This window comes from Antennarius striatus, chromosome 17 (genome assembly GCF_040054535.1).
Source record: "Antennarius striatus isolate MH-2024 chromosome 17, ASM4005453v1, whole genome shotgun sequence".
NCBI classification, from domain to species: domain Eukaryota; kingdom Metazoa; phylum Chordata; class Actinopteri; order Lophiiformes; family Antennariidae; genus Antennarius; species Antennarius striatus.
The window spans coordinates 5726553-5752042 of record NC_090792.1 but is presented as its reverse complement, the minus strand read 5'-3'; the positions used below and the strand labels follow the sequence as shown (position 1 = coordinate 5752042).

General features: G+C 42.8%; 1 protein-coding gene across 1 annotated transcript in view; it reads left to right on the top strand.

Annotated features, from left to right (window-relative positions):
* The window catches only part of adck1 (aarF domain containing kinase 1), a 134176-nt gene that overhangs the window by 99068 nt on the left and 9618 nt on the right, over positions 1-25490 (top strand). Inside the window, exons 9-10 of the mRNA XM_068339595.1 lie at positions 3684-3881; positions 22489-22682. Of these exons, the coding sequence (XP_068195696.1) occupies positions 3684-3881; positions 22489-22682 (392 nt within the window). The remainder of the gene's footprint in view (positions 1-3683; positions 3882-22488; positions 22683-25490) is intronic.

The following is a 25490-nucleotide window of genomic DNA, read 5'->3' as shown; positions in this document are numbered from 1 at the left end:
CTAGGATCTTGGCCAAGCATGGCAGGATGGATATAGGTCTGTAACAGTTGGGATCAGAGCTAGAGCCACCTTTAAAAAGTGGAAAGACCAAGGCAGATTTCCAATCTGAAGGAAAAACAGACAGCTCCAGAGATAAATTGAATATTTACCAGATGGGGGTGGAATAATGGAATAATCTGAAACATCCGGAAAGGTTGTAATTAGTGTACATACTTCATTCACCGATGTATTTGGATTTTCTAGATAAAGTAAAATGTCATCCGCATATAAGTTAATTTTGTGTTCCAACACCTGAGAGCAGACACCTTTAATATTCGGGTTTTGACGTATTGCTACTGCCAGTTGTTCAATAAGTATTGCGGACAATAGGGGAGACAGAGGGCATCCCTGTCTGGTTCCTCTTTCTAAAGTGAAATTTGGTGAAATTATCCCATTAGGGGGGACTGCGGCCTTAGGTGAGTTATATAAGGTTGATACCCACCGGATAAAAGACTCACCAAAGCCAAATTTATGAAGCAGTGTGAAAAGAAAAGTCCGCAAACACTGCTGAGGCAGTTGCTTTTCCAAACACTCACAGATCTGATATGTTTATTTACTGTTTATTCCTGTGTTCATAAAGAGAACAAACACATGCACACACATTTCCCCCAGACCTTAATGGCACCAATTTACTCCTAATGCCTCCTGATTTCAGCTGTCATTTTCGATTAATGTAGAATATTTATCCCCCCAAACACACACACACGCACGCACGCACGCACACACACACACACACACACACACACACACACACACACACACACACACACACACACACACACACACACACACACACACACACACACACACACACACACACACACACACACACACACACACACCTTGCCAGTGACTCTATTATGAGTGAATATGGCAGAGGGCTTTGGGGAAACTACTGGTAGTCTTAAAAAAGAACAACAGCAGATATAATGAATGAGTTACTGCATGTGAATATATACAGAATGTATTGTATTAAAGCATTCAAATTGTTATGATTGGATGTTCACTCAACTCAAACTTTATTTGTAAAGCACATTTAACCAACCAAAGTTTAACCTGGTCTTTACAACAGAGAGCACCAGCTTTCACAGGTGCACAGGGATACGAAGCAATTCTGTTGGTAATTATGCATCAGCCCATATTGAGATTTAAAAAATAAAATAAAATCTTTTGATCAATTCTGAATGGTGCATGGAATCAGTGGAGTGAGACCAGAACAGGAGTGATATGTTCACACTTCTTTCTGCCTGTAAGACGATGTGCTGCAGTCATTTGTTGATGCCAAGCTAAAGAGATGTAGTAGTGCAGTAGTCAAAAGTACTCGTCTAGTCAAGACATAATAAAAGTTTAAATAATTGGCTCAAAATCAGAGGTTAGTAAATAAAATTGTGCTTCTGCCAGGATTCTCAATTGGAAAAACCTAACCTATTTTTAGGATATTGTCAAATCTCTCTTGGCAATGGAACAAATGTTAGTTGGCTTATTAGGTAGTTTAGAAAGTCAGTAGCATCATTAGACATGTCTTTTTCTCATTATGGTATAGGAAATTTAACTCCATCCACGGTTAGATCTCCCTCGAGCATGGCATTCCTACTGTTAAGCTAGACATGTAGATAGATTCACAGAGTCAAAGGCCACAGTGAGGTCAAGAAGAAGTAATCCACACGTAACTGCTAGCCATAATCCGTACTGTACTTGTGGAAATTATAATCAATGTTGGAAGCCCTTTCACAGCAACACATTTTTGAACCTGCTTGTCATGTACTGTATACATGTTTTATCATGTCCTAGTATGTAACGTGTCTCATCCATACTCCCAGAGCGCTTGTGCCACAAAATCCAAACCTTTTGATGAGCTTTCAGCACAAGGACTATCCAATCCCACAGGTTTAGGAAAATATAAGTGGTATATTTTTGCTCTCTCATGACATTAACATATTCACCACTCTAACCAGGCTTTCACCTTTTTAGACTTCCTGCATTATCCTGCACTGTTGATGTTTTTTTCACACACACACACACACACACACACACACACACACACACACACACACACACACACACACACACACACACACACACACACACACACATATATATATTTGTATTCTACAGTGGGTTAATAAAATCTGCTGCTCAACCAGATCCAGAGCATCCGGTGGATGTTGAATTGACACTATCTAACACTGTGGGAACCTTATTCCCACTCAGAAAGAATATAAATAGTCATACAGTGGTCATTGGTAAATAGACTGTACATGTACGGTATAGCACTTTACCAGTCAGAAATGTCAACCAGCTGGCGATAACCCATTCACAGAAACATTTGTCTAATTTGGTAGTGGCTCCATGCAGGCGCCACCTGATGGTGGCTTTGTAATGCTTTATCAGCCAGGAAATGCAAGCAGTCACACTTAAACTACATATTTTAACATAAACACATGGGATTTTATCCAAGTGACTACCTTTTTGTGCACATTAATGCACATTTTTTCATTCTTTCAATCCTTGTCAACTGCTTGTTCTGCTTATGGTGGGTCACAAGAATTGCTGAAGCCTAACTCAGCTCACTTGTGGGAGAGAGGCGGGGGAACACAGGGAAAGCATACAAACTCAACACAGAGTGGGAAGTGAACCTGGAATCGCCTTGCTGTGCCTCCCTAGTGCATAAACAAACAAAATTAAAATGTAGCATTACATTTTGTGAAGTGTAGTTAATAGTATGTATTGTAAACTACCAAGTCAGTGAGTACCTGTTTGTATCCCATCTCTATACTATATACATCTTAATTAAAGGAATAATCATCTCTCACTCATTGGCTGCCAAAGTTTTACAGAGCAGAGATCCTCACACTGCCAGTGGTTCTAGAGCATTTTGACTGATATTTTAAGACCCACAGAATGTGTTCTATGATCATGTAAAAACTACCAAGAGTTGACTGTTTTCTTTTATCAGGAAAAAAGTTTGTTTATACATCTTTCCATTCTTTAGTAATCGACAATAGAACATAGACTGGCTTCACCAAATACACTACTTTTTGTCCAAAGAAAATTTAAAAAAAAGAGAAAATTAGGTTTTTCCCACCGGACTTTTAATGGTAAAATGACATTTTGATTTTTTAAGTTTTATTTTTGCTGTTGCAATCTAGTGAGCTCTGCCCCAGCTTTCTGGGGTCCTGGAGTTACAGGGAAGGAGTTTTATTTGGAAGCTTCATCCTCTCCATTATCTTTGTCATCGTTTCTCATGATTGTGACCCTCTTTCTCCCCGAACTATTGTGATATTTTTCTCTGTATGAGTATGATCTACATGAATATGTCCGACTTCCAACATTTCACTATTGATCTATGAGAACAAGACTTGTCTCCTCCAGTCTTGTTCTCATATAATAGATGCTGATCTCTCACCCTAAAACAACACTGCTGCCACCTACAGAGGATCAGTTTGTCACTACACTAGTACAGAAGTATGATATTGATAAAGGAGCTCTGCCAGACCAACTTCCCCGTTTTCTAAAATACATATTTCAACAATTCAATTAAGTTTTAGTTTTGTATCTACAATTATCAGATATTCCTATGAATTTTGAACATGTGAGAGAGGGAGACAAAATATTCAACTGTTCTTTCTTTCCCTTCTCTCCAGGAGCTGAAGCCAGACTTCAGGTTGGACTACTGCCGGCTGTGGAAGGCTCTGATTGACGGTGACATGCCTGGGATGGAGCGTTACAGCCGACAACTTGGAGCTGGAGATCTATACCCGCTTTTTGCCTGCATACTTACTGCTCGCTCTTGGAATGCTGTCAATGCTGGAATTGGTTCTTTGCCTGTCTCACAATCAGAGGTAGGAGTTCATGTGCGTGCATGCAGAATCAGAAGGATCAATAGACAGAATCTCAGTATATGTAGTTAAAGGCACACACACACACACACACACACACACACACACACACACACACACACACACACACACACACACACACGCGCACACACGCACACACACGTACACCTTCCCCTACTCTCTCTGTCGTAAGAAGTCTAGGCCAAACCGGTGACTGAAATAGAAGTGACTGACTCTGTATCCATTACAGGATGTACCGTATTGGCCCGAATATAAGATGGTGTTTCTTGCATTGAAATAAGACTGAAAAAGTGGGGGTCGTCTTACATTTGGGGTCTAGACATTATACCCATTCACAACGCTAGATGGCGCCAGATAACTTTAAAGCGAATGCTGAACTTAAGTCCCTAGGCCAAAGCAAACCCCTGTCACGAAGAGAAAAAATAAAAATAGTGGTAGCACGAAGAAGAAAAATAAAAAAATAGCGGTAAGAAAGAAAAGAGAAGAAAATATGAGAAGAGATAACAGAAAATGGAGAAACGTAGCGAGAATCTGGAGAAAAGTAGGTCGAAGATCAGCCAGGTTAACCGGCAGCTGAGGAGAAGTTGTGATGCAAACTCCAAGATGATGGTGATACATGAGTCTTCAAACAATTGCAAAGTGGCTGTGAAATATGGTGCCACAGAGTGTAATGTACGGAGATGGAGATGTTTTTCCTTATTCAGATTTGTTTCAAGACTACAGTTACAGTTAGACTTCACTTTGATGGTTAATGCAGTTATTGCAATTTTGTTTTATCACAGTAGATTGGTTTATTGACAATTCAAAGACCAGAAGCCATTTATTTACAAATGTGATTTCACTTTAGCTTACATATTTAAATGTTCAGATATTAAGATGTGATAGACAGTTTTTGCATGATTTGAATGAGGCAAAATAACATGCTTTTTCTCTCAAATATATTGTTATAAACATTTGTTTCAGATGTACTGTAATTATTTTCTGTATAAAAATTGAATTTGGTGTTCAAACTTGAGTCTTGAAAAAGAGGGGGTCGTCTTATAATCAGGGTTGTCTTATATTCGGGCCAATACGGTAATACCCCTGTATTTTCCTCACTGTATGTTAGTGGATACAGAGTAGGGAAAATAGGGACGGCGCCCGCTCAACAGCCAGTTCAAAATACAGTATTCAAACACTTTGGTTTACCTTTCCGATGTTTCATTTAGACTGCGATAGTTTTGCTCCCTGTGATCTCTCATGTCCGTGACGATTCTTGGGAAACAGCGTACATTCTTTCTGTAAACATCTGTTGTCGTCGCCACTGATTTTTGTCCCATTTGCAAACACTGTGTATTTTTAAATTCTTCGGGATGTTTACCGGTGGTCTCAATAGGATCAGCCCATGTAGTGTTTACATAATGAACAACGGAGTCACGTTCGGCTGAGTGAGAAAGCGGTCAGCGCTGAGAAATCAACAGTTATTGACAAGAGAGACAAACACAAGAAAAATAAGAGTGAAATACTTAGTAATGAATTTACTGAAAGTTAAAAATGTTCCAGACGGAATGTAGTGCTCGCGTTCAAGTGGCTCATGCAAACAAGCGCACATGAATGCGAGGGGGGAGGGAAGTGTTGATAAAGGCCGTTCAGAGGGTGTAGGTGTGCAGATATGGAACTAAGAGCCACGCCACATTAACATTGAGTGTTTGGGGGCGGAAGTGATTTTCTCAATCTTCAATCAAAGATATTGAGGACCACGGATCACTTTGGGGCAAGACATTTCAAATACAGTGTGGTTGGACATCTGGCAGCTGAATGACATGAATTTAAAAAAAGCATAATATGGGACATTTAATATTTTAATCCATAGTAACTACATTGAGCAATAAAACACAGAGTTGGGTGAATATGTGCAACATGGATTTACATGTATAACAGAACGTAATGGGTGTCAGCATCCTATTTGCAAGATTTGCAAGTGGAGCAACTCTGGTCTCGCACCGGCAGATCTAAAGGAACACTTGCTTAAGTTGCATGGAGATGGGAATAAAAAGAACACAATGCTGAATTTGAGGTGAAGAGAGCCAGTTATGATGAAAACGCTGCTCTGCCAAGTTCTTGGCTTTGTATCCATCAACAAACCAATCATCACATCATCCTATGAAGTTGCTTACGTGATTGCAAAGCAGGGAAAGCCACACACCATTGGTGAAACACTCATAAAGCCAGCTGTGTTAAAGATGTGAGTTCATGCACTGTCTTGGTTTTGTTCTTTGAAAAAGGTGACATTCATGCATAGTTCATTAAATGCAACCAGTAAAATCCAGTGTAAAATATATACTGTACTTATGTCTTAAATTATATATATATATATATGAGATGTCACGGAAGGTTTGAAGTGTCAATGTCACTGTTCTGCTGACACAGCCAAAAAGCTTGTTTTCACTGTTTGTTTGTTTTTTCACATCAACTACTGTTGTTTTTGATGAAACCAGCCTATATTATTCTGTCTATAAGTAAAGAACTGAAAAACACAGAATGCAGAAATGTGGAAATAAGCTTTTTTGTCTCCTGATGAAAGAAGAGAGCACTGCATGCTGTTGCTTTGGTTCTTGAAAGTTTAGTCAAAATTCTTTAAAACTGCTCGCAGCATTGTGCTCTCTGCTCGAAAATGGCTGGCAGCCAGTTAGTTCACGATCAATTATTCCAACAACTATCTCAACACTTGTGGCACATCAACAGCACAGCCAGAAAAACATGGTTTGATGTTAATAAAGCAATCTTTCATTGACCAACAAACAGGATGAAATGTCTGCTTGTTTGATAACCTAAATATAAACTAGCTAAATCTCTCTTCCGCTTTTCTCTTCTCGTCTTCACCTTCACTTGCAGAAACCCTTTTGCTTGCCGTTAAAACAAAAAACTATCAATAATTCTTTCATGTTTCATCATTACTCTTCTCCTTTAGACAGTACCAATTTGTAGATCACAAAGTCATCTGTGTTGAACCTGGTTTCAAACCTCCAAACCAATTATTTTAATACACTACATCATAGCAATGCTGGTTCATGTTAATAAATGTTTTGTCTGGTTTATTATTTGTTTGGTAAGAAATACGATAAATTTAACTCAGATCATGTGGCATACAAGTTTTACAGCTTGTATGTGTATTGTGTGACAGAAACAAAAGGTAGAAAAACCCTGCAGAAAAACATTTTTTTTCTTTGCGTATCAGTGTCCTGTTACTCACTATGAGTCAAAAAAACATTTGTATTTGAGGGAAAGTTTTTTTCTTTCTGATGAAGCATTTGAAGCTGGCAAAAGTCCAACTCAGACTGTAAGTAGATTGTAAAACACTTGACGATCTATGTCCTCTTCACATGTGGTAGACAATACATGGCAGATTTGAGCAAAGGCTATTCCTAAAAATTAAAGGTATACAGTATTTATTAAAAAACAAAAACACATTAAAGGTCAACTAATAAAGTTATATTTTAAAATCAATTTTATTGTGGCTGAGTCCGGTCTAAAATGCAAGAATATCTCAATAAACTCTGTATAGTGTACCCTACACTATTATCTTTTAATTCTACAGATGGAATCCCAGCGGCAGCCAATGGGTACAGGCAGGTCAGGTGTGCTGTAAACGGAGTGTTTATTGAATTAAAAACTATGGGTTTGGGAGATGTTTGGGGAAGCAATGAAGGTGGACTATTCATCGGCCGGAAAATAAATTCTCGCAAACCTTTTGGCGCTTAAGAGGAGGGTAAAGCAGTGCAGCACCAACCCTGCTTAGAGTGGAGGCAGGGAGCTGCTGACCTTGACTGGGGATATTGTTGAGCTGAGTTCACCAAGATGGTAGCCAAACTCTTAAGTGTCAGGGAACCTACTGCATGAGATTCATCCTGAGTACCTTAACCTCGGATTCAGGAGGAAAAAAATGTTTTTTGCCTCAGTTGCAGAACACTAGACAAGTTCTACACTCTTCAGCAGATGCTTGAGGGTTCATGGGACCATTCCATATGTGCTTTGTGGATTTGGAGAAGGTGTTCGACTTTGTTCCTTGTGGTATCTTGTGGGGAGTGCTTTGGGATTATAGAGTTTGGGGTCCTTTACAAAGGACTATCTAGTCCTTATATGACGTAAACCAGAGCTTGGTTCACATTGCTGACAGTAAGTCAAACCTGTTCCATGTGCATAGTGGACTTCAGCAGGTCTACCCTTTATTACTTCATCTGTTTATAATCTTGATGAAAGAATTTCTCGGTGCAACCAGGGGCTAGAAGGGTCCTGGTTTGAGGACCAAAGGATTTCATCTTTGCTTTTTGCAGCATGTACTTAGGCGGTTTGCAGCTGTGTGACACGATTGGTATGAGGGTAAGCAACTACAAATCGGAGGCAATGGTTGTCAACCAGGAAAAGGTGGTCTGCCCTCTCCAGATTGGCTGGGAGTTTTTGCCCCAAGTAGAGGAGTACAAGTATCTTGGGGTCTTGTTCACAATTGAGTGAAGAATGGAACATGAGATTAACATACGGATTGGTGTAGTAGATGCAGTGATGCAGTGTTTTTGTATAGTTCTGTTGCGGTGAAGAAGGTGTTGAGTCGAAAGACAAAATTCTTGATTTACCGGTCAATCTATGTTCCTACTCTTAGCCATGGTCATGAGCTTTGGATCATAACCGAAAGGACAAGATTCTGGATGCAGGCATTTCAAATTGCTTTCCTTTGCAGAGTGGCTGGATGTATCCTTAGAGGATGAGGAGCTCAGTCACCATAGAGAAACTCGAAGTAGAGCCGATGCTCCTCCATATCAAGTGGAGCCAGTGGACGTGGCTCAGGCATCTGTTTCAGATACCTCCTGGATGCCCACTTGGGGAGGTGTTCTGGGCATGTCCAGGGTGAGACCTTGGGGAAGACCTAGGACACGCTGGAGAGACTATGTCTCTCGGCTGGTATGGGAATGCTGTGGGATCCCCAAAGCCTCACAGCAAGAAGGTTCCAGGTTTGATCCCTTTCTGTGTAGAATTGGGTGTTCTCCCTGTGTCTGCTTGGGATATCTTTGGGTTCTCCGACTTGCAGACATGTCACGATTCAAACAGGACTGGTGGGGGGAACCAAAAAGCACAACAGACAAGCACGTGGGTCAAGAGTCTCAAATGGTTTAAGTTGGCAAGCAGGGTTCAGGTACTGAATAAATAATCCAACAGGCAGAGAAATCAGACAAAAGACAGGCAAATAGGCAAGGTCCAGGAATCAGGCATGGTCAAACACGAGTATAATCAAACCAGGCAGACAGATCCGATACGCTGGCAACAGACAGGGTCCGGAGAACAGGCAGAATCAAAATGGGATCAAAATGTCAGGCAAGATACAAAGACTGGAGAGTCAGGGCGAACACTAAACAATCTGGCTGAGCTGGGTGAATAAAGAGTGGAGGCTGATTAGGGAAGAGACTACAGAAAATGAGGAGAAAGTCAGGTGAAGGGAATGAACTGATTGCAAGTGGATCAGGGCAGGACAGGATCTGAAATGACATGTTGGATGATGAAGAAGCGCTCCTTTTTCTCCTTATAATTTCCTTTCAGCTTTTCCCTTCAGGGGTCGCCAACAGCGAATCATTTGCCTCCTTCTAACCCTGCCTTCTGCATTCTGTTTTCTCACACCAACTACCTTCATGTCCTCTTTCATCCATCCATCCATCCATCATCAACTGCTTATTCGGGGCCGGGTCGTGGGGGCAACAGTCTCAGCAGGGATGCCCATACTTCCCTCTCCCCAGACACCTCCTCCAGCTCCTCCGAGGGGGGGCCTGAGGCGTTCCCAAGCTAGCCGAGAGACATAGTCCCTCTAACGTGTCCTAAGTCTTCCTCGAGGTCTCCTCCCGGTAGGACATGCCCGGAAAACCTCCCCAGGGAGGTGTCCAGGAGGCATCCGGAACAGATGCCCGAGCCACCTCAGCTGGCTCTGCTCGAGGCGGAGTAGCAGCGGATCTACTCCGAGCTCCTCCCTGCTGACTGAGCTACTCACCCTGTCTCTACGGGTGTGCCCAGCCACTCTACAGAGGAAACTCATTTCAGCCCCTTGTATTCGGGATCTTGTCCTTTCGGTCAAGACCACAAGTGAAAGTAGGAACGTAGATTGACCTGTAAATCGAGAGCTTCGTCTTGCGACTCAGCTCCTTCTTCACCACAACGGACCTATACAACGACTGCATCACTGTAGTATGTCTCTGACTCAATGTCCCCAGCCTCCTGCGGGATCTGGGAGAAGCTCTCCCGGAGGTGGGAGTTGAAGACTTCACTGACAGAGGGTTCTGCCAGACGTTCCCAGCAGACTCTCAAAACACGTTTGGGCCTGCCGAATCTGTCTGGCCTCCTGCTCTGCCAGCGGATCCAAGTCACCACCAGGTGGTGATCGGTTGACAGCTCTGCCTCTCTCTTCACCCGAGTGTCCAACACACGCGGTTGGAGGTCTGATGATACGACAACAAAGTCGATCATCAACCTCCGGCCTAAGGTGTCCTGGTGCCATGTGCACTTATGGACATCCCTGTGGTTGAACAAGGTGTTTGTTATGGGCAAACTGTGACTAGCACAAAAGCCCAGTAACAGAACACCACTCGTGTTCAGATCGGGGAGGCCGTTCATCTCAATCACCCCTTTCCAGGTCTCAGTGTCATTGCCCACGTGAGCGCTGAAGTCCCCAAGGAGAACAATGGAGTCCCCAGTCGGAGCACTATTCAGTACTCCTCCCAGGGACTCCAAGAAGACACCTGTCCCCAACCGGAAGGCGCAGGGACGTGACCCTCTCGTTCACCGGGGTGAACTCCAACATATGATGGCTGAGCTGTGGGGCCACAAGCAAGCCCACGCCAGCCCGCCACCTCTCAACTTGGACAACACCAGAAAAGTGGAGAGTCCAGGCCCTCTCAAGGGTTTGGGCTCCAAAGCCCAAGCTGTGGGTGGAGGTGAGCCCCACTATATCTAGTCAGTACCTCTCAACCTCCCTCACAAGCTCTGGCTCCTTTCACCCCAGCAAGGTGACTTTCCATGTCCCTAGAGCTAGACTCTTTGTTGAGCTCCATGCTGACGACTGCCACCCAATCCACACTGCACCCATCCCCTACGGTTTCCTCGGCGGATGGTGATCCACCAGAGGTTGGGCCCATGTCATCCTTTCGGGCTGAGCTCGGCCGGGCCCCGTGGGCAGAGGCCCGGCCACCAGGCGCTTGCAAACGAGCCCCAACCCCGGGCCTGGCTCCAGGGTGGTGCCCCAGTTGCGCCATACTGGGCGACGTCACAGTCCTTGATTTTTCTTTCATCATAGGAGTTTTTGTCCTCTTTCACTATATCCATAAACCTCCTGTTTGGTCTTCCTCTAAGCCTCCTACATCAAAATAAATCATTTGGAATACAAAATTACTTGTCAGTTTTTACTCAGAGGCAATAGATGACCTAAATCAATGATGACATTTATTTATTTCTTCTTCTTCTTTTCCTTTAGACTTTTCCCTTCAGGGGTCGCCACAGCGAATCAGTTGCCTCCATCTAACCCTGTCTTCTGCATCCTCTTATCTCACACCAACTACCTTCATGTCCTTTCACTACATCCATAAACCTCCTCTTTGGTCTTCCTCTTGACCTCCTGCCTGGCAGTTCAACAATCAGTATCCTTCTCCCAATATATTCACTGTCTCTCCTCTGGACACGTCCAAACCATCTCAGTCTGGCCTCTCTGGCTTTATCTGCAAAGCCTCTAACATGTGCTGTCCCTCTGATGTACTGATCCTATCCATCCTGGTCACTCCCAAAGAGAACCTCAGCATCTTCATCTTTGCTACCTCCAGCTCTGTCTCCTGTCTTTTCCTCAGTGACACTGTCTCTAGACCAAACAACATTGCACCCTCCTTCAGCAGTCTGCCGCTGAAGGTGCTTCTCTGCTGGGAGAAGGTGGTGTGTAGGGGGTGGCTGGTGTTGTTAATGATAGCCTTAACTTTAGACATGGTCCTGCTCTCCAGAAGCATATCCACAGAGTCCAGGCTCAGCCCGACCACTGAGCCCGCTCTGCAGATGAGTCTGTTCAGACGGTCCATATCTCTTTTCCTGGCCCACCCACCCCAACACACAATGGCGTATGACAGCACACTGGAGACTACGGACTGATAGAACATGAGAAGGAGCTTAGGACAGATGTTGAAGGAGGCCAGCCTCCTCAGGAAGTACATCCTGCTCTGCCCCTTCTTGTACACAGAGTTCGAGTTGAGTGACCAGTCATGTCTGCTGTCTAGCTGCAGTCCCAGGTACTTATAGTTTCCTACCACCTCCACCTCACTGCCTTTGATGATCACTGGCTGTGGAGAGGGAGGTGCCCGCCGGAAATCCAGCACCATCTCCTTTGTCTTGGAGACGTTGAGCTGGAGCTGGTTCTGTTGGCACCACTCCACGAAGTCAGCCACCAATACCCTGTAGCCCCCCTCATCACCCTCCCGGATACATGCCACTATCGCGGTGTCATCGGAGTACTTCTGTATGTGGCATGTATCCGAGTTGTGCTTGAAGTCTGATGTGTAGAGGGTGAAGAGAATGGCGGAGAGAACGGTCCCCTGTGGCACCCCCGTGCTGCTGGTCACCATAGAATACAAACAGTCCCCCATACGGACGTACTGGGGTCTGTCCATTAGGTAGTCTGTAATCCAGCTCACGAGGTAGGGGTCCACAGCCATGGAGGTCAGTTTATCCTGCAGGAGCCGGGGCTGGATGGTGTTGAAGGTACTTGAAAAGTCAAAGAAGAGCACTCTGACGGCACAGCCCCCGGAGTCCAGGTAGGAGAGTATGCGGTGGAGGAGGTACAAGACAGCGTCGTCAACCCCAACCTTGGCCTGATAGGCGAACTGGAGAGGGTCCATAACACGCTGCACCTGTGGACGCATGAGCTCCAGGACCAGTCGCTCTAGGGTCTTCATTACATGGGAGGTAAGAGCGACCGGTCGGTGGTCGTTGAGCTCAGTAGGGCGTCCTTTCTTGGGTACAGGGACAATGCAGGAGGTCTTCCACAGTGACGGGACCCTCCCCAGCCGCAGACTGAGGTTGAACAATTGTTGCAGGGGGTCCCCTAGTTCCGAAGCACAGGCTCGGAGGAGTCTTGGCGAGACCTTATCTGGTCCAGCTGCCTTATAGGGACGGAGCCTCCTCAATCCTCAAAAAGCCTCCTTTAATTGTACATCTATACACTTATTGTATATCTTCTTAATTTTTATGCAAACCTGTTCTTAATTTTTATTCTTCTTCCAAATTTTATTCTTCTTAGCTTTATTCACCTCTTTATTTTTTATCTCTATTGATGCAGCTGCATTGTGTGAATTTCCCAGTTTGGTATCCATAAATTACATATATCCTCGATCTACATCCAGCCAAAACTATGTCATCTCAAAGTCTCTGGAGACAAGTGTCTTTGCGATAGTTGATGTCCCAGGTGTAAAAGGTGAACAGAAATTGAGAGGGGATTCAGTGCTGACCACTCTGTCTGCCACACAGTAAGGCAGGAGCACCTACTGTTGTCTGGAGGTGAGGTAGTCCACCATCCAGGACACTAGAGGATGGTCAACCTACAGTACATACCTCTCAACTTCTCACTTAGGAGAGTTGGTCGGATGGTGTTTATGACACTGGAGAAATTAAATCAAAGAAACAAAAAACTCTCATAGTGCTTTGTCCCTTGTCCAGGTGACAGTAAGCATGGTTCAGAAGGTGCAATTGTAGATAGTAGACAAAAACACGTCTGGTATGAATGTGACTTTAAGCTACCTGTGGAGATATGTCCAAGTGCCGTTGGGTTTTGGTACCAAGCATCCTCAAGATTCATTTTGATTTTGGTGAATGCCACCAGCTGACCCATGCACTTGCAGCAGTAAACGTGGCTCCAACCTGGTTTGATGAGCGGTTGGCTAGGATCAGAGGCTGGCAGGATTCCTCTGCTGAATAACAAATACAGGTGCAACAACTGTTGCTGCTGTTCAGTGATGGAGTGATTTGTGGCATTGACTAATTTTTCACTCATTCGTCCTTTGCATTCACGTGACAATCCACTGGTAATACCTTTTCCAGACTGCTTCTATATTTTATCTCCTTGATGAGTGACTGGTAAAACATAAAACGTGTTACATTTTATTAACAAACTAATATGATCAAAGACACCATGCAAATAACCTTTTCTAACAGCTATCAGTAATCACTGTAGCATCACCATCTATTCTATTTTTTTCCCAAATACCATTTTCAAATTGTTCATATTTGCTGTCCTAGCTATCAGCGCATCTTTGTTTACCCTCAAAGTGACTTCTAAGATGACAGACAGCTGTTGCATACACCCCCACTTTATATGTCACTCTAAAAGTTTCCCTTTTGGCATTTGAAATGTGTTAAAAGCGTCTTTCAGATCATGGTGGCTGCCAGGTCTGTCTCCCCAATGAGGACTGATGAAGGTTTGGTCACCTAGATCAAGGCCTATATATGCTGCCCAATTCTCCTCTGGAGCTTTTTTGCTCCTCTTATGTGTGCTACTCGCTTTATCTTTTGTTAAATGTAACACAAGCCTTCATTGTTGAATCAGGGTACACCTTGTCCCCCATCATTATAGGCCATATTTCAAATGTTTTCCAGTTTCTCACTCAACTTTCTTTGATTACATTGACCCTGTTTATTTTACTAACATAACCTCACAGCATTTTGCAGCAGATGAAAACTTCAATTGATTACCATGAAGTCGACATGTGCCTTTGTTCAACACGGTTTGTTTATGTACAAGAGTATTGTTGCATTTTCCAACAATATACAGTAAAAATAGGTTTGTTAATAACAGCTCTTCCAGTACATTCTGACCTTCCCAATCTTGTTGCACGTTCACTTTGTCACTGCCCACCATTTTCTAATGCCTGTTGTATGAACTCACTGGGGAGAATAGAAGAATTGCCAGCGCAGATTTCTCCTCCTCCTGCCTGCTTTTCCATTCCCTTTTACATCTTATTATTGCACCACTCACAATACAATATGTCCTTATTGAAGCTTTCAGATGCAAATTAGAGCACTGTTGCTTTCTCTGCATTCGCCTGACAGCTGTGAGGCCCACTAACCAACCTCCTATAATTGCTACTAATTGTTATTCCCCATACAGGACTCAGCCGAACCCTTTGGGAACACCCAGCCCTGTGTTTTTTGGGTTTGAGGTTTGTGGTGGGGTATGGGTATGTGGTTTATGGTTGTACTCCCATAGTTCTTGGTTTGTTTGTTTTTTTGTTTGTTTATTTTTGAGAAGATGAAACAAAGAGACAGTGAGTAATTATATGTGAAACTAGGTAGAGTTTGCAAACATTAAGGCAAAGTCAGCATTTGATACAATAGTGATACCACATACAATCCTTCGGGTTCTGATATCTTCAGGAGTGGAATATAAATGAACTAGGCAACCAAACTACAGTTACAGTGACAATGAACTGAGGCATGAGCATTATGAGCATAAAATACATTAGTGTGTCTGATGCTCTATAGCAGACCTCTGGTCCACAGATGTTTCCTATTAGTATGCATTTATGCAAATCACAGTATCATCGCCCCGCCCCTCAAACATTACCTCTCCATGTCTAAGTGCAATTAAGGAAACTAGTGCAGGACCAATTCTAATTGTACCTTTTAGGTGGACCATTTTTTGGCTTGTGGTATTATTGGTTCCAGGGTTTTTGTGAGCAGAAACACTCTCACACTGCTTCATTCATCCCCCAACAATGTACAAGCTGTGATATAATTTTATTATCTAGTTTAAGAGTCCACATGTCATGCTGGTGCAAATACTGAAACAACAATCTACTGCCTCAGTAATAAATGACACAGAACCATGTTCTACATGTTAAAAATAAGCAGGACTATCATGCTGTGCTGTCTTTTTACAGTCTTGACAAACTGCTCCAGCTTTTCCACTTAAAGTGTGTGTGCATATCACTCTATTGATTTGACAACAGCTTGCAGAACTTACAGAGAACTATATTGTTACATCAATACAAAAAAATTCTCCACCACGGGTGAAGTTATTTAGTGGCAACCTGTTCTCCACAGGACTCACGAGAAAAGTGCATGACATCCAGTGAATCAACCCGTCACCCTGCTGAGGCCCAAATAGTTAGGTATATAAAAAAAGGCTTGGGTAGTAGTCATAATGGTTTTAAGTAATCTGAATACAACAAAAAACAAAAAGTGTTATTGTATTCATTTAGAGTTACAGACAATAAATGGGATGACATTTTCATCACTATCCATCACCATTAAGTATTGACCATCTGATCTGCATAATCAACCACACTTAGTGTCAGAGTGTCTCATCATGACTGTATTTTGAATACATCTTTTAGTTATGCACTAAAACGTTGAACAAACACAATTTGACATAAATCAATAACTTCCAAAATAATCCTGGTTTTACCTGTGTCACTGTACTTCAGTGGAGCAGTAAATACAGGTGCTGCTATGTCATTTTCAAATGGCATGTAAAACCCAGCAGGTATCTGGGATATGTCAAGATCATTACCATCAAGCAACACCGTGAGTAGACTTTTAACCAGCAAAAAGCATCTCTAGAGTTAATTATTCTGAATAATACTAAATATTTACCGAAGCAAAGCAGATGAGGAAAAAAAAGACTATGAAAATCAAACTAGAAAACAGGATTGTGTTTCTCACACCGGTATGTTACTATGTCAGGTGTGTGGTATTGTACAAAAGGCCTTACAGTCATGCTGACATGGCTAACTGGAACACTTGAATAGAGTTCAGCCATTAATAACATTTTGAGTAACACGTGTACTTTTTCTGTGTGAGTCAAAATATCTCCATGTAGAGAGCAGGGTGGTAGCTAATTAAATTAAAGCATTCAGCATTAATAAATGTGGTTCATGTCAGCATTAGATTCATAGGATAGAACACAACTGAAACAAATCTGTGATTCAACTGCCTTGATTTTCAAGAAAAAAACCCAATCTTAAGCTTCGTTTGTGTTACTATTAAATTTCTCTCTCACACACATGTGGGCGTACACACACACACAAACCATATGCCTGTTTCACCTGGTTGAAAAATTTTTCAGTCAGTCATCTTCAGATTACCACAGCTATATCCGCCGCAGCGGGTCACGGGGAGCCGGAGCCTATCTCGGCGGCATACGGCATGAGGCCAGGGACCACTCGCACGATGCCAGTGCACCGCGAAGCCACACACAAAGACAATACAACCATTCACACACACTTATTCCTACGGGCAATTTGGAACGGCCAATCAACCTGAAGCGCATGCTTCTGGAGGTGGGAGGAAGCCGGAGAACCAACGGGGAGAGCATGCGAACTCCGCACAGAGCGGGACTCGAACCCCGGGTCCGCCTTGTTGTGAGGCGGCAGCGCTAACCACTGCGCCACCGTGCCGCCTGAAAAACTTGTTTTAAATTAAATTATTTTTTTGAAAAAACACACATGAAGTAAATTTTCATACTTTACAATTGTGCATTGTGTAAAAATTATTATTAAAAAAAATTACCAATTACAAATGTATAATCAGACATTTAACTTGTTAAAATTATATTTTTCAATGTTGAGGTATATTTTTCATGAGTAAAGTTGAACCATTACTGTCAGACATACAGATTTCATGACAAACTGACTTGCGTCCCCCTTTGGACTTGAACTGTGTGTGCCACTGATAATGATGCTGTTTTTTTTATGCATTGGTTTTGTGTGTTTGCATCACTTCCTCTGGGCTTGAGGAGCAAACAGACGGACAAAGAGCAGAGACAGAGTTTATCTGTGTGAGCATGTTGACTTGCCGTCTGTCGACTTCAGTGCCTGTCAAGTCATTGTTTATAGCAACAGACAGTTCTGACAATGCTGCTGTCACACACACACACACACACACACACACACACACACACACACACACACACACACACACACATACAGATGCATATAGACAGACAAGGAAAAAGAAAAGATAGAAAAACATGATTATTAGATTCAGTTATCAGATTTTTGTAATAGGTTTTATATATATATATATATATATATATATATATATATATATATATATATATATATATATATGATAGCAGCTGGATAGAGGTTAAGTCAATTGACTTGAATGCAGGAGGGGCATGGTCTGGAATGCAGGAGGGCATGGTCTGGAATGCAGACGGGCGTGGTTTAGAACCCCAGTCATGGCAGACACTTTCCAGTGAGGGTCCTTAGACAAGACCCTTAATGCTATACCAGCCTACCTCAGTCATGAGCGAACACAATAAAGACAGAGTCATACCAGCTCGGACGTCGCCCAGGTTAACAAGGTCCGCGTCAGTTGCTAGGTAACCAGGGCACTCTGATGAGAAATGGCTACTGGAACAAGACACACATGGACACACAAGGGCTGTGAATACGGAGTTGTTGGAATGCAACTATACCAGTAATCCCAGAGAGAAGGGATATATGGGGCAGATGTGGGACCAATGGATGCTTCGAAACCCACTATCAAGGCTAACAAAGACACAGCTGTTAGCCCAGTGTTCCAACATCCGTAACCGAAGACTGCTATCACAACTAGAGATCAATGAAATACTACAACAATGCTACAGCAAGGGGGAGCCAGGACGCCAGGTCAGTGGGGGGATTTCACCACCGTCCCCACAATCCGAGATTGAGTACCAAGTCCCAGGAGACATAGACAGCCTCAATACAAGAGCTGCTGACCTGAGAAGGAAGATTGTGACCCAAATGGAAACCTGGACCCTCCGACAAACACCGAAGCTAAGTTGTCAAGTACCTTCAGAAGATCTGCTCGAAGATGTGAATGTTGCGATAAGAACCATCCCCACAGGGAACATAACTGAGACCAACAAGCTGATTCACAGTATAGCAACAGTAATCCTCAAGATGCTGGGATATAAGATCAACACAGGGCATAACATAACATGACTTTTTAAAATTGTTTTATTGTATTAAAAACGTTCCACCACAGGGGTGGTGGAAAGAAGCAGGTACTGGTGGGCAGAGCAGTACACAGAGACAGTAAGAACAGGCAGAACAACATGTGCACCACCTGGACAGACTACCAGAAAGCCTACGATTCAATGCCACACACGTGGATACTGGAATGTCTGGAACTGTATAAGATCAACAGCACACTAAGAGCTTTCATCAAGAACTCAATGGGAATATGGAAGACAACTGCTGTTCTGCATAGGCCTGAACCCCCTCAGTCACATCATCACAAAGAGTGGCTACGGATACCGATTCCGAAGCGGGACAACAATCATCCATCTCCGCTACATGGATGACATCCAGCTGTATGCCAGGAATGAGCGAGAAATCGACTCACTGATCCACATCACCAGGATCTACAGCGACAACATAGGGATGTCATTCGGATTAGACAAATGTGGCCGGATGGAATCGATAAGAGGCAAGATGATCAGAAAAGAAGGGGTTGACCTACCAGGGGGCAGGATAGAGGACATCAAGGACAGGTACAAATACCTTGGAATCCCACAGGCTAATGGCAATCATGAGGAGGCCACAAGGAAGTCTTCCACAGCCAAATGCCTCCAGAGAGTAAAGCAAGTCCTGAGAAGTCAGCTGAATGGCAGGAACAAGGTTCGAGCCATCAACATACAGTATATGCACTGCCAATCATCAGATACCCTGCTGGGATCATAGCTGGCCAAAGGAGGTGATTGAAGCCACAAATATTAAGACTAGATAGCTCCTCACCATGCATGGAGGGTTTCACCCCAAGTCCAGCACCCTGAAGCTGTACACTAAGTGGAAAGAGGGAGGCCGAGGACTAGCGAGCATCAGGGCCACTGTCCAGAATGAAACATCTAAAATCCAAGAGTACATCAGGAAGATGGCCCCAACAGATGAATTGCTCAGTGAATGCCTTAGACAGCAGAAACCTGAGGAGGAAGAGGAGGAGGAAACAACATGGAGGGACAAGCCCCTACACGGCATGTACCACCGTCAGATAGAATAAGTGCCTGATGTCAAGAAGACCTACCAATGGCTGGATAAAGCTGGACTGACAGACAGCACAGAGGCACTGATTATGGCAGCCCAAGGACATGCCCTAAGTACAAGAGCAATAGAGGCCAATATATCTGCCACAGTAGATCTGACTGAAGGTGCAGGCTATGTAAGGAAGCCCCAGAGACAGTCCAGCATGTGGTAGCAGGCTGTACGATGCTCGCCAGCTCAGCATACATGGAGAGGCGCAACCAAGTAGCTACGATAGTGTACAGGATCATCTCTACCCAGTATGGACTAGAAGTACCCAAATCCAAATGGGACATACCACCAAAGGTGGTTGAGAATGACTAGGCTAAGATCCTGTGGGACTTCAGCATCCAGATGGACAAACAGCTGCTGGCTAACCAACCAGACATACTGTAGTGGTGGTGGACAAAGATCAGAAGAGAGCAGTGGTGAAAGATGTGGCGATTCCAGCTGATGCCAACATCAGGAAGAAGGAACACGAAAAGATTGAGAAATATCAAGGGTTGAAAGAACAGCTGGAACATATGTGGAAGATCAAGGTAGTAGGAGCACTTGGGGCAATGACCCCCAAACTAGAAGAATGGCTCCAGCAGATCCTGGAACAACATCTGAAGCCTCAGTCCGGAAGAGCGCAGTCCTAGGAACAGCTAAGATAGTGCGCAGAACCCTCAGACTCCCAGGCCTCTGGTAGAGGACCCGAGCTTGGTGATGACACACAGATACCACCCCACAAGGGTGAGAGGGATATACAGTAATATATATATATATATATATATATATATATATATATATATATACACACACACTGTGTGTGTGTGTGCGTGTATAAAAAGATATATATAAAAAGATATACTGTATATACTAGCGGAGGTCTGTGAGCAGAAACACACACACCCCACAACAGGAAAGAAGAAAAGACCACATGAAGTTTGACATCAGAGCAAACTGTCATTCAGTCAGTCAGTCATCTGCAGATTACCACCGCTATACCCACCGCAGCGGGACACGGGTGAGCCGGAGCCTATCTCGGCAGCACAGGGCGTGAGGCGGGGGACACACAAAGACAACCATGAACACACACTCATTCCTACGGGCAATTTGGAACGGCCAATCAACCTGAAGCGCATGCTTTTGGAGGTGGGAGGAAGCCGGAGAAACCGGAGAGAACCCACGTAGACACGGGGAGAGCATGCGAACTCCGCACAGAGCGGGACTCGAACCCGGGTCCGCCGTGTTGTGAGGCGGCAGCAAGGTGACTCTATTTAATAGAGTCACCTTGTCAGTGACTCTTAAATGAGTAGTCAATTTCAAAAGGAGACATAAAAATAGTAGTTGTTCAACTACTCAACATTTTTGTACTTTTTGTACAACTTGCTGTTCTCTAACAAGGAGATTAATGACAAAATTCAAAACAGGTGATCCATGAATCAACAAATGCATTTCCTCAGAAATGGTATTTAAATAGTCATCCTGCTCATAGTTTTCACATTTTGGCATCATGAGAATAAGATGATGCCTAAGAATTAGTACTTTGCCATTGTGAGGCTTAATAAACGATTTTGTGAGATGGAAGTGGTCACTGAGCTTAGAATGCCACAGAGAGACTGGAAGAGTCTCAGAAAAGCACATAAGTGAATGCCCTTTAGGCACTTGCCACATTGACATCCAGTCTACACATTACTGACCGGCTGTACAAAGTGCAAATCAACTGAGAATATGAAAGTGTGTTGGGCTAACCTGTGGAGGCAGGCTCTGATTATCCCTCTGCCTAAAGGCAGCAGTCTTGATTCTTTAAATGATGTGGACCTGTTGCCCTCACTTTTGTAATGGAAACCTTAGAGAGGTTTGTTTAAAACAAGATTGTGAGGAAAACCGACCAGGCACTCAGTCCTCTGCAATTTTCCTATAGAGCACAAAGAGTGTTGCGGATGCAGTAATCAATCTAGTGGACCTTTAGCTGAAACAGGTAGAAGGCGACAAAACATACAGCATGTTGGGCTACTGTTTATTGATTTTTCTATCCCATCAATTTGAACCAATCCCATATCTTAGCAAGGAGACTGATGGAACACATTGAGTTCTAATCTAGACAAGAGGACCATGTTAAACAAAAAAGACTGAAGTGAATATTTCATAGTTGCTTTTTTGTGACTGACTACTGGCTTTACCAGACATGGCTTTACCAGACATGTCATCAGGGTAATCCTAAATTATATCTAGTCCACGGCACTATACATGGACAGCAAATTGCAGATATCAGATCAGATATCATCATTATTCTGATGTAATTGTATGTAAAGGTTCCTTGTTCCAAACCTTGCTAACTGGTGTGCAAGAATCATGTTTGTACTTTCTTCAGACTAATCACATGTACTGGACCGCAAATTCTATGCCAACAAGCAAAACCAATTACCATAAAAGTACACAATGCTACTATCACAAGTCTAGAAGAGTCAATACAGATGCACCCACCCATAAAAGATTCAAAATGAATATAAGTGTCCTGATTATTTTTATTTTTATTTTTTTCCCAGGATGTTGAGATACGGACCAATGCAGCTCTTTATCTGCCTCAGATAAGTGAACTGTTGAACAGAGTGCCTCGGCAGATGCTTTTGCTGCTAAAGACCAACGACTTGCTGAGGGGCATTGAGACCACCTTACAGACCAGAGCCGCCTCCTCATCCTTCATTAACATGTCTCGATGCTGCATACGGGCCATGGCCAGGTTAGGAACATTTATGGTCACAGTAATTTTGCCTTTTTTTATCTTCATGACAAGGACATTTTTTAAAGTTTAAGAGTGCAAGAAAAATGTTACTGTTTTCACTGTTAACTTTGATCAAGCACAAAGTCAGTCTCACAAAGTGAAATTAAATACTGTGATCTGTCTCAGAGCTCTGACCACGGTTCAATTCAAATATTTCACATCAAGGCAGCAGGGTCCAATCTGAACACTAATTGATGATCAGCTCTGTATTGAATGATAGGGGGGGAAAAAATCTGTTGTATCTGTCAAATTCTAATTATGAGTCCACTACATTTGTCCAGTACCATTTATAGACATTGAGACCTCTACATTTAAAGTAAACCAAAATTATTTCTGCCAATTGTAAATTAATTTTAGGAATATTATTCATCAGTCTCACTTTTCATTTCATTTTTATCAGTTCAATCTAGATGGTAAGACTCCAAAAACCATGGGAAATCAAACATGAAAGCGTAGACACTGAATAAAGCAATGTTTTTAGGTCTAGTGTAATTGTGCCGTGATATAAAGTAGCTGTGATTTGGCTTTAAATGGATTTAATAGGCACGTGTCCAACAACTCCGTGTTAACAGCTTCAAATGCTTTTCTGCTGTCTGCTGTGAGGGATGGCCAGTCTGGGCTGTTATGTAATGGTTCACAGAGACGAGAAGAAGTTGGAGAATAATTTCAATATGTTTAACAGATTATGTATAGCTTATTTGTTCGGAGGGTGTGGCAGGATAATTGCTGGCCCAAGCCTCACTTTTTTGTTGAACACATTTTCTAAATTAATTCACATCCTGCAGAATCGACAGGAAGCTTTACTGGCCCAGTGTTTATCACTGGTGTTAGAGGTGTCAGTTTTTAAATCTTTACAAGAAAAAAAAGAAAAATGGTTGGAGACATTGTTCAGGTGTTGGAAGGAGAAGAACCTGAATAGTGTCTGAATACATTTATTCGTTCATTCATTCATTCATTCATTCATTCATTCATTCATTCATTCATTCATTCATTCATTCATTCATTCATTCATTCATTCATCCTCATTACCTGCTTCTTCCACTGTCGCGGGTTGCAGGATTGCTGGAACCTATCCCAGTGGACTGGGTACACTCCGGGCACGATGCCAGTGCACTACGAGAAGACATAATAAACTTTATAAAAACTTATCATGTGGAAGTAGCTGAACAACATCTGCAATGTCTGACTTTAATTGTTAAATTTGTAATCTTAGTTAATATTACTCTTCTGTTCACACTTCTTTCTATGTATAGAATTTTTAAAATGCCTGACACTGACACCCTTTATTACTATACAGGCCTTGAAATTAACTTTTTTTCTTGGTAGTACTGGTGCTCCCAAATTTAGAAATTAGTAGCACCAGCAAAGACTTTAGGAGCACCTACCCAAAAGCAAGGCGTACAGACAATATACAGTATGTAACATGGCATGTATTTTATTCACAGAACCGTCAACACTTTTGTAAACATGTTTATAACATTAGTTGGGTCTCCTGGCTCTCAATCCCTCTCTCATCCACCTTTTCACTGAAGGCCCAGCAACAAAGTTCTCCTCGGGAGGCCCCTCTACACCAGGAGTATTCAATTAAAAGTCATGGAGGTCCAGTCGTAAAAATGTCCTCTTAGTAAAAGGTCCGAACCCAAGTCCACTTTGTGTATTATAGCCGGCCACTATATCCACATTATCATTTCTTATCAATTTTCAATGCAGGGTATGTTTAAGTGAGTGCACAGCTAGCTCTTTTACCTCACCATAAATAAAAGTAGAACCAGGCAAATAAATATCAAGCCTTTATGTTTGATAGAAGAACACAAAAACCTCAGAATTAAAACATAAAGTGCAAAAAGAGCTGAATAATCATTTTTCTCGTAAATTAAAGACATCCCAGCATAAAAGAAGCGAAGGCCTACACTTCAAGTAAAAGAACATTAACATGTTGAGAGAGCATGAATAAAAACTGGCTCTTTCAGGGGGAAAATGCAAACATGAGAGAAAGGGGCATGTGGCCTGCCAGTAATTTACTTACACACAAGTAACCTAGTACAGAAGGTGTGCCTGTGAACACCTTGTGGTGGTCACCTTGTGGTGGTCTCCGTAATGTTGGTGAAAGAGACCACTGGACTTGATCAGCATCTTTTATTGCTGCATGTATGTCCTCTCCCCTTGTGTGTGTTACATAGTGGTGTTACACTCAATAAAGAGCTCCTTATCTTTGTGAAGGAACTTGACACACACACACAAACTACAACTCATCAATATCCACAGATATACTGTACATGGTGCTCTCTGAATAGCTGCATCAAGCTGTTAATATTTCTGATTTTCTTGTTGCTGTTAAAGCTGACATTGGGAGTTTTTCCACACATTTCATCTTTCTGTTTTCCCCCAAACGAAATGTCAACAACAGCTTTTAAGCACTTATTCACAACTGTCCCATCATTAAAAGATGTTTAATGTTGCCCCAAACTCCACCATGCCTTTAGTGAACATTCGTTTTCTCGGTCATTTTGCCCTCAGCTTGGACTTCAGGGGATAATTCTGCGCAAAAGCTCTGTGCTTTGTTTCGTAGTGGAGCTTCACGTTATTAATTCATTAATTAGTGCTACGTGTTCAGACAATATGAGGTAAAATGGTTTTGAACTGCCTGACGGAGGAATAAACATAAATTTTGTCCACTCATTGTTAACTAGCAGTTTTCCTCGTTAACCTCCCTTCATTTGTAGCTATGCTGTCTCCCTTCTTCTGTGCTCCACTGTAGCGGTAAAC